Source organism: Trypanosoma cruzi, genomic scaffold (genome assembly GCF_000209065.1).
Source record: "Trypanosoma cruzi strain CL Brener 1047053512997 genomic scaffold, whole genome shotgun sequence".
In the NCBI taxonomy this organism is placed as follows: domain Eukaryota; phylum Euglenozoa; class Kinetoplastea; order Trypanosomatida; family Trypanosomatidae; genus Trypanosoma; species Trypanosoma cruzi.
In genome coordinates, this window is record NW_001849370.1 from 1,579 (window position 1) to 12,051 (window position 10,473).

General features: G+C 52.8%; 2 protein-coding genes and 1 pseudogene across 2 annotated transcripts, besides 7 other annotated features; all 3 read right to left on the reverse strand.

Moving 5' to 3' along the window:
* On the reverse strand, positions 1-752 carry Tc00.1047053509329.9 (retrotransposon hot spot (RHS) protein, putative; the record flags this gene model as incomplete). The annotated part of the gene is made up of 1 exon (XM_801321.1): positions 1-752. A coding segment is annotated over one exon (752 nt), but the record flags the coding sequence as incomplete, so codon positions are not given.
* Positions 1-10,473: a sequence feature (areas not merged during assembly with more than two copies in the genome that could not be assigned to a particular haplotype).
* Tc00.1047053509329.20 lies at positions 1,326-3,695 on the reverse strand (annotated as a pseudogene).
* Positions 4,406-4,524: a mobile genetic element.
* Positions 4,447-8,674: a mobile genetic element.
* Positions 8,515-8,673: a mobile genetic element.
* Positions 8,702-8,904: a mobile genetic element.
* Positions 9,210-9,230: a microsatellite.
* Positions 9,907-9,989: a microsatellite.
* On the reverse strand, positions 10,108-10,473 carry Tc00.1047053509329.31 (trans-sialidase, putative; the record flags this gene model as incomplete). The annotated part of the gene is made up of 1 exon (XM_801322.1): positions 10,108-10,473. A coding segment is annotated over one exon (366 nt), but the record flags the coding sequence as incomplete, so codon positions are not given.

The following is a 10,473-nucleotide window of genomic DNA, read 5'->3' on the forward strand; positions in this document are numbered from 1 at the left end:
TCATCCTTTTCGAAAGTTAGACCTTCCTTCTCGTACGTCCATGACTGCGGTGGTTTTCCCTCATGTATCTCCATTCGGTTCTCACAAACCTTATTGTCATAAAACCCCAAGACATGGCCCCACCTCGCACCGTACACAGACTCGTAGAATCCCTCCAGCTTGGTTGTCTTTTCTTCAGTATCCTGCCTCACATCTTCTTCCCTCTGCTTCGTCCTTTCTTCTGCCTTCCACCTTGCTACTTCTTTCCGTATCTGAGTGAGGGCATCGGTAATTTTTTTCCTTGTAGGAGGAGTGACAGTATCCTTCTTTTTAAATTCAATCCAGTCTTCAAGATAGTGCACACCCCCTTCCTCAAGCTTGCCCCTATCTGTTAAAAGCTGATAATCCTTTAAATTAGAAATTTCTTCAAGCAGCTGCTGGTCTTTTATGTAGGCATCGGGACTCCTCAAAAAATCCCACATTCCCACATTCTGTTCTTCTTCAACGGCCGCCCTGGAGCCAAAATACTCCCGAAGAAAATCATTCAGCTTCATATCGGAAATGTCGGTCTCTCCGTCCAGCAGGATGTCGCTCACGTAGCTGCACATGGTCCACCGTAGTTGCGCTTCCTCCACTCTTATGGGAGTCGCAGCGGGCTGATCTGTGTCACCCTCAAGGTCCGACCTCGCTCTCCTCCGAGAATCTCCCTGTGGCACAACAGGCGCTCGGCCCTTGGCATTGCCACCTTGCACTCTATTGCGCTTTGAAGGCATTGTTTCTCCTTGTTTTCTTAGCTGGATCGAGTTAAAACTGAACACTAACAAACAATCAAAAGGGGAATAAGAAAGAAATGAGATACGCACGGATATGACCAGCAGCCACAAAAATAGAGACATCCACACAGCGTGACGCACACCACATGCACGGAGACCACCGCAACGACGGCAAGCGGGTACCATCCACCCAGCACAGTGTTGGAGAGGGCCAACAACAACAACGTGGTGGGCGCGGAGGGTTCGCCCACGCATTCCGCTGGTCACGGTCCCACACCCCTGTGGCACCGCTGTCACCACACACACTCTAAAAGAGGACATGCTCGCACAACGCCGCTGAAACACACAAACACCGCAGTGCTGTCAGTCCGCGGGTGGGAGGATTCGGCCCTCCACACAAAAAACGCACACACTGCCACCGTTGTGTTCGATAGCGTTGGACATTCTTGGCATCTTTGTGTGCCTCAATGCCACCTGGTGCTGGCGCACCCGCACCGCATGGAAACAAAAGCATCCAACTATATAAAAATACCCCAATATTTTTCACCAGATATCAAACTATCCCCTTCATTCCCCAATTTGTCTTGTTTTCCCATTTTTTGTTTTTTCCTCACTTCGGAGAAGCCTCGCCTCTTCTGAAAACTCCAGATGGCACTGACGCTTGGTACTGGTGTACGTTTTTTTTTTTCAGAAACTCAGACTTTCTTGGTTCTCCTCCTCGCTCACTACATTGGAATTGACGACATCACGTCTCTGCCAGCCACCCATCAGCATAATGCCTGCGTGCTGCACGTAAATAAACTCCCACGACATGTCTCGGGATAACTCCTCCCACCCATCAAAACACGCCGCCGGATACTCAGCGAAATGCCGCACAGTGCTGGCGTTCCTGTGATGTCGACACGCCGTAGTTATCCGCAGCCCAACCAGCGGAAATTTCTCTAGCCACCGGTCCCTTACATCAATCTTCTTAGGTCCGCGTTGCAATGGAAACAATCCAAACGGCTCGGTGGGATGTCCTCCGGGGTCACCCTCAGCACGGTGTTCAGTGGCTTTCGGGGTGCTGGCGGCCTCAGCTCCTTGAGTTTCTCCGCTATTTTAATGAAAAAGGCCTCATTCCTGAATGCGTCCAAAGCATATCTCTCCACAAATACAGACGCAAAGGAGCATTCTTATTCCTCGTCACTAAAAACCAAAAATCTCATTCAAGGGGATTATCTTTTCCGTAACGAAAAATACTCGATCCGCGAGGTGACGAGATAATAAGTCTGTCTTAAAATCCTCGGTACCTTTTTTTTCTCTTTCTCGTTTAACACGCATGAGTTTGTAAAACGGATTCTCGGTAAACCATGCCGTACTTGTTTCATATGTAATGCGCTTTGCATCATCTCGGGATTTTACCGATCTCAAGACACGATCAAGTTCATCATAGCGTTTACTGAAGTCTTTCGCATCAAAGATGTAACGCAGAATCGGTCCCAAAAAAAGCATTTGACGATGGACCATCCACCAGTATTTTTGTTGCTCCTGTGGAGTCCCATCGCGCTTCATCCATGCGCACATCGCCTCCAAATCCATCTCGTCGGGGCAATTCATGATGATTCGGCGGGAATCTCGTTGACTCAGAAACTCATAAATGTCCCTTACCTTTGGGGATGCCAGCACAGTCGTGCCCCATCCGGTGGGGGGCGTAAAACTTATCGGCAGCTGTGACCCATTCGTTGGCACATCGTAGATTATATACCCTTTCATCCCACGCTGCGACAAACTCGACACAACACTCTTGGATGCTTCACTACCCACGTATTTTGTCACCATCTTGGCGGTTTTGTCGAAGACGTAGGCCTCACCCCCTCCAAAACAGCGGACTACCACTTTGATTTTCTTGGCATCGCAGTGCAGCAGCTGGTAGAGAAGGTAAGAGCCGGCATTCATCGACTTCCCGATCCCGGGCGTTCCAACCAACACACGCTGCTCAGGTGAGGAACTGTCTTTCAGATCGTCCTTGACAATCCGCCACACTCGCTCCACCTCACAGTTCACATAGCAGTCAACAATGGGTTTATTCTCCCTCCACGAGTACGGCCATCCCTTGTCCGAGGTGAGCACCATCAGCCTGGGAAGTGGCGGGCTGAATTGCTCCACACCGTCATCCTTTTCGAAAGTTAGACCTTCCTTCTCGTACGTCCATGACTGCGGTGGTTTTCCCTCATGTATCTCCATTCGGTTCTCCCGAATCTTATTGTCATAAAACCCCAAGACATGGCCCCACTTCGCACCGTACACAGACTCGTAGAATCCCTCCAGCTTGGTTGTCTTTTCTTCAGTATCCTGCCTCACATATTCTTCTGCCCTCTGCTTCGCCCTTTCTTCTGCCTCCCACCTTGCTACTTCTTTCCGTATCTGAGTGAGGGCATCGGTAATTTTTTTCCTTGTAGGAGGAGTGACAGTATCCTTCTCTTTAAATTCAATCCAGTCTTCGAGAAACATCACATTCCCGTCCTCAAGCTTGCGCCCATCTGTTAAAAGCTGATAATCCTTTAAATTAGAAATTTCTTCAAGCAGCTGCTGGTCTTTTATGTAGGCATCGGGACTCCTCAAAAAATCCCACATTCCCACATTCTGTTCTTCTTCAACGGCCGCCCTGGAGCCAAAATACTCCCGAAGAAAATCATTCAGCTTCATATCGGAAATGTCGGTCTCTCCGTCCAGCAGGATGTCGCTTACGTAGCTGCACATGGTCCACCGTAGTTGCGCTTCCTCCACTCTTATGGGAGTCGCAGCGGGCTGATCTGTGTCACCCTCAAGGTCCGACCTCGCTCTCCTCTGAGAATCTTCCTGTGGGACAGCAGACGCTCGGCCCTTGGCATTGCCACCTTGCACTCTATTGCGCTCTGAAGGCATTGTTTCTCCTTGTTTTCTTAGCTGGATCGAGTTAAAACTGAACACTAACAAACAATCAAAAGGGGAATAAGAAAGAAATGAGATACGCACGGATATGACCAGCAGCCACAAAAATAGAGACATCCACACAGCGTGACGCACACCACATGCACGGAGACCACCGCAACGACGGCAAGCGGGTACCATCCACCCAGCACAGTGTTGGAGAGGGCCAACAACAACGTGGTGGGCGCGGAGGGTTCGCCCACGCATTCCGCTGGTCACGGTCCCACACCCCTGTGGCACCGCTGTCACCACACACACTCTAAAAGAGGACATGCTCGCACAACGCCGCTGAAACACACAAACACCGCAGTGCTGTCAGTCCGCGGGTGGGAGGATTCGGCCCTCCACACAACAAACGCACACACCGCCACCGCCTCCAGAACATTCTCACGGCCAACGGGATACGGCCACATCCCCGCAGCCAACACACAACGCACCCGGAGCGAGCACCCACCACGCCAGCCACACGTTGAAGTGGACCCTCACCCATCCGCCAGTCACACGGCACCAAAATTTACACAGCCATCCCTCTTTCAATGGAATGGCAGTGCTTCACGCGGTGGCACAAAATAAACATTCACCCAGGCCGCTTTCCTCATCCTGAGGTTATCAATCACGGAAAACAAACAAGACCGAAATGAGAAGTAAATGGAATAAGAGTGGGTTCACCACATCCTCAAACTTTACACCAAGTAAATGTATGTATATATACATCATCCTATAGCCACAATTGTGGCCCGCTCACTCTACTCGGATTGGATACATATATAATTTCTTACGAAGTGGCAGACTTTGGGGTCCTCCAGCCAAAAGACCCCGCCGCTCCCCTTCGCCACTTCCACCCCTTCGCCAAGTGCTGAAGTGTAAAAACACAGCCGCGTGATATGCCGTCTGCGGGGTTGTCCGCAGACCGCACGTAGGCAACGGATGCATGTATTCCGCGAGAGTCAACAAACTCATATATCCGTTGCAGCTCCCATGTCATGGCGTGTGATTTCGAGCTGCCTTTATTCGCCGCTCCTCGCAGCGAAGTGTTGTCCACCCAAACGTCCATGGTGGATGGCAAGATAGCGGAAAAAGGCCGATAAGGCCAAGTGTACCGCGCATGCCTCCGCCTGCATGATAAGAAAAGGCTTCCTCTTCCATTTCCCCCGGCAAGTTTAACGTCGCCGGAGTATGGAATAATAACGGTTCCCCATCCACAAAACAATGCATTTGTGATGATGGCGGCCTATGCCTTTTCCGTGGGCTTGATGATTCGCTTACTGTTATATTCCCGATGCTGTGTCGCAATCTCTTGCCCAAACCAACCGCTGCTGGTGGAAGGTTTGTCGGGGATGTCTCCTGCACAATCCCCCGGTTAACTGCCGATAATCGTCGTCGCACTGCCTTGATGAAAAAGTAGCAGGCACATAAACGCGTGCCCAAAATGGCAGCCGCGTACAAAAAGCGTGACGCCACAACCTCCATTTCCGCGATGGTTAAATACTTCAGCGACGGCATGGCGCATACACACCGGACAAACTTGTCACTCAGGGACACCGCCCGGTGTGAGTGATTAAACCGCACCCCAGGAAGGTGTACTGCGTGGCTTCCAATTCGCGATCCTCCCATATCGTAGCGTGACGGCCATCCGCGCTAAAAAGCACCTGGGCTTCCCACAATGTCACACCGCTTATCGACCCCTGCAATGCGTATATCATCGATCCATACGTCGATACGCAACAATGGAGGTGCGGCTCAGAGGCGGTGAACCACCGTCGTCACCCCCGCAATTGCCGAAGTAATAATAATCTGGAGAATTTCTGGGCCGGCCTTGTGTCCCATTGGGAGCCGTGTGAGCTCCACCAGCGTGCCGTCCTCCACGCGGCATCAAAAGAGATGCCGAGTCCCCGCAGCAACAAAGACCGGAAAAAGGATGCCTTTAATTCCACGCAGGAAGCGGCCTCAGCCATCACAGGTGGCAAATAATGGGAAATGTGTAAAAGAGGAGCATGAGCCCCGTAATGGTCGTCTCTCCTCTCGTCGCGTGGCCACGCGATCCATCGTCGTCGCAAACCGGTGGTTTTCTCCTCCACCACAGAAAAGGCTTTATCCATCCGCCGCTTGTTACTGTGGACGAAGCGTCCTCGATTATTCCTGCTTTTCGTAACAATCTCGCGTCGGCGGTTGGAATCCTCCGTGAGCCTTCGCGCGCTTTACCGGAGGAGGATAAAGGTAAAGGGGACCGCCCGACGAGTCCACAAACTTGCATGAGTCTCTCCAAGGTCGCCGGGTTCAACCGGCTCTGGATCCACTCCAGATTCAATACGGGCACATTGACTTGTTGCTGTAGCGGGATGGTTCGTTCCTCTTGTGGAGTGGCCAGGCGCGTCCTTGTCGCGCGTCTTGTTATTGTAGACGCATGGTGATGAAATTGATGGAAAAACGCTCCTCCGCTCTCACCCAGGGCTCCTGCCCTTCCGCAGTTTCTCCCTTCACATCAATGCGACCAGCGGCAACACCTGGGTCAGCATTGTGGTGTAACTCCCCAAATATCGAACTGTGCTCTGGGGAAGGTCAAAGGGGTCGACGTGCACCGCCAACGGCGAGATCACGTGTGGGTTCAAATCGTGTGTCTCCACGATTTGAGCGGCGTGCCTCAACGCTCCCCGTTTTATGGAATGCGCCGTGGCATTCCAAGGATCCAGAGCTCGTGTCACCTGTGCAGTCGTAAGTTTCGTGAGCTTTTCGTTTTCTTGAAGTGTCCTGCATAACTTTATAGTGTCCAACGCGTCCTGCCCTCGTATCCTGACGAACCGAAAGGCGCGGTGGGGATCCGCCCTCGCCGTCTTCGGCACCACGGGCCAATCCAAAATTATGGTCCCGTCCGCCTCCAGTGTGGAATTGTTGGGAGTTAAGGCCGCAATCTCGGACCAACAGCTCGCCGTTATCCACGCAAGTCGTAAGAAAACACGTTCCCTCCAATCGGTCCGGTCGCAGATATACCGATTCATCTCTTCCTCTGTCAAGGGGCGCGCCTGCTTCGCCCCTTATCGCGCCGCAAGTTTTTGTAGCCCCAGAATCATCATGTCCAGCGGGGTTCAATCCATCTGCAACATGGACCGCAGCATCCTGGCGTACTGCCGTCGGGTCAATGGCGCCACGCCGAATATTGCCACCAAAAAGGCCGCGCAGCTCTCCTCGTTCATCGTGCGTTCGTGCGTGCAGCAAAAGGTGGTAAATTGCCCGCTAGGGACATTCTCTGCTCCCACGTTGGCGGCGCACACAGTTCTCAAGCCGCCTCGTTCGCTCCCCTCATGTAGCTTGTCCAAAGCGGGGATGTCGGAGGTTCGTCGTGCCACAGTGAATTTCTTTGCGGATAAGCTCCATTGCCCTTCTCGTCGGTTGATTCGGGTGATTCGAAATATCGGATGAAGCGTCTTTGGCGCGGTGCGACGTCTTGTGTGCGGATTGGTGGGTGATGGTGGAATGGATGGGGCTGTTTTCGTCCGCCCTCGTAAGCAGCCGGCAGCCCCTCGCCGTTTTTTAATGGCAGACTGCGCTGCGAGTAATTCCTCTGGCTGCGCTGCGCACGTTGCGTGTAGATGCGTCGTGTCCATAAATACGACACAACTGACATCGCAACAATCGTTGTTTTTGTTGGTTCACTCGCCGCTCCACAAGAGGCTGGGTCGACCTCGCGAAGATGTCAGCCTCGTGAACGGCCATGTGAAGGCGGGCACGAAGTGTGGAGGGCGGGATATGCTGGGGTCGGTTGTTATCGCGATCAGCGTCCGGAAGGTCTGCGGCAGGGCCCTGCCAAAAATCCATGAGCTGATCGCTGGGTTCCCGATCCATCTCCAGTGCGCGTCTGCACGACACCAAACCGTCGATGGCCGTTTGAACCTGAGAGCCCACTTAGTGCAAACAATAACCGTATGCGCATCGGAGGTCGACGAGGACTCCGGAGACGACGTCATTCCATACACGCGGGGCCCAAGTGTCAACGTCCAATGCAAGGAAATGCAGTACCTGATCCTCTGCACCGGAGCCATCTTCCAAGGGGAAGGTGCGGGAGGGCAAAGGCATCGAGTGAGGGAGATGTGGCCTCCCCACATTGCCTTGAGACGTATGGGTGTTGACCCGCCGTCTCTCTCCCGTGAGATTGCGTTGGGGAAACGTGGATGCTGGCACGCCCCCAGCCATCAAACGATGCCGTTGGTGCGGCTGTGTGTTTACACCGTCTGACGGCCCTCTCCGAGAGGTGGGCGCCTCGCGTTGACACGGCGTCTCCGCGTCCCGCAAGAAGACCGCCGGCCACCACAGTGTGAAATCCGCGTGCCAACAAGTGATTATGCGCTTCTTCCACCTGAGAGTAAAGCTGAGCACTCCGATCCGCAACGTCCGCGACGGCACTGGCGTAGTCGGTGCTCAGTCTCTGCCCTCCAGCAATGATCAGCCCCTGCTGGACTCCCAACTTCCGGGCAGCACACACACGACGGGCAGCAGCACTCGAACCCCGAAATTAGATACTTGAGGCGCCCGGCGATTCGCAAAGTGCCCGCAACGGTCGGCTCCTCCCAGTGCATGGCGATGTCTCCTGAACCCAAGCGTAAGCCTGTCATTGTTGCGGCGGCGGCTACCACCGCATCCAACGGCCCGTGTTCATCAACGAAGGCGAGCTGCACCCGTACATCGCCATGCTGGCGTGCCAAGTCCAACATGCGGGCACCAATGTCGCTTCTCCCCGTCGCCGTGTAAAGAAAACACTGCCATTCCTTTCAATCAGCTTGCAGGGATCCCTTGTGGCTGTGAAAACTGAAATAATTACAAATCGTCTGGACACTAACAGTTCCCTGATTCCCTCAGTGACGGTCAACCAAACATTCACAAAATAGAAAAGGATCGTGGAGAAGTATCTCCGTTTTACCAGGACACACATACATTAGGGACGCCAGCCCACCTCATGAGCATCCTCCTCACAAGCTCCCAATGAAACAAAGACGTATTTCCGTACTATTCCTTCTTATTGCATGAATTCCTTTAGAGGAGCGCGATGGAAGCAACCAAAGGAAACGATAACGTCAAGATGAATATTTTTGTTTATGCCGCACCATCCGCCCCCTCTCTTGATTCCCGCCGTTGCGGCGGGGTCTTGTGGCTGGAGAGGCCCAAAGTCCGCCACTTCGTAAGCTATAAAAATAGGTGTATCCGAATAGAGCGTTCATCATGTCACGAGAGTGGGGCCACCAGAATATATAAATATACACATATATGCGGAGCAAACAACGAGGGTTTGGCGAACGCACTGCCTCTCCGTTTACTCATTCTCCCTTTCTGTCGTATTTTATTTCCTTCGGAAATTTGGGGATCCGGCCAGCAGCCCAGACGAATAATCCTTCCTTTCGCTTTCCTGTTTGCGTGTGTGCCACAGGCACGGTTTGATTCAAGTGGCATTGGCGCCTCCACGCAACCACATCCTTCCGTTGCCGCATCTGCGGGGCAAGTGAGTTTGGACATCCAGAGCACACACACACACACACACACGGCCGCGACGAGAGGGACGGGGCGCATCCAAGTCCACGGCGCAGTCCTTCACTTCTCTCCGCCCCGACGGAATAGCGCTGCGCCTCGCAGTGGGTCGTGGCGGGTGGCGTCCAACACTCACAACTGAGGCACGGCGCACAAACAATCGTCGTCGCGGACCATCGATGCCTCTAGCGGGAAAGAAAAAGAAGAAGAAGTGGGGGCGTGTCAGCAGCACAGCCAGCAGAGGAATAATAAAAAGGGACACGGAGACACACGGCGGCAGTGGACACGGCACGGACGGAAAAGAGACTGTAGTGATTTACCGAAACAAAAAAAAAAAGTGCAAAAAAAAAGCAATTGACTCGGCAGATATGTCATTTCACGTGCCACGCAGCACAATACAACCGTGTTCTTGAGTTTATACATGCTGCCCGCACACACAAATAAAAAAAGGAATTGTACTCTCCCACCAGCCCACACAACATCCCTCACATTCCACGCGGCATCCGGCCTGCTCCTCCACTCCTCCTTTCGTGCAGTCCGTGGGACGCACAGCAATGAGGCCGGCACCGCGTGTAGGCAAAAAAAGCAACAAAAGAGGGGGAAGTACGTCACTCGTGACGGTGTTTGGCAAGCAACCATTTGGGGGAAAACACACAAATAGGAATGCTGATTATTTCAACAGAGCAGCAGCAAAAAAAAACAAAAACAAAAGAAAAAAACAGAAAACGAAAGAAAAACCATAAAAAAACAGAAAACCATAAACAAAAACAAAAAGGAACACATGCTTAAAAGAAGAAGAAAAAAAGCCTGCTTGACAAAGTTGGGTGAGTATTGCTGGGAGCTGCACAGTTGTTGTTCCACGAAAAGGCGCAATTACACCCTTCCTCACACCTCAGCAGAGAGCCGCGGTGCCCCACAGCCCCAGAAGCAGCAGCAACAACACCCGAGACACACACCCATGCACGGTGCTGTCACCAATTAGAGCCATGGCCGCCAAGTCGCTCAAATGCCCGTGCTCAAGCAAAACGTCATGGTCCGAGAGCGATGTTGCGTTGGACCCCGATGGGATCTTGGTCTCCCCAGGCAGGGTGCTTTTATTACCCGGTGCGGTGCCAACGTCCTCACTGTCTCCATTTTCAACCAAAGGCGCAGTGGTTTCTTGCGTCTGCCGCTCAGTGGCCCATTCCGGAGAGGCCGCTTCTTCTTCGTAGATCGGTCGCTCCACGTCGGCCTTCGGAATGTCTTCAGTCCCAAGAGG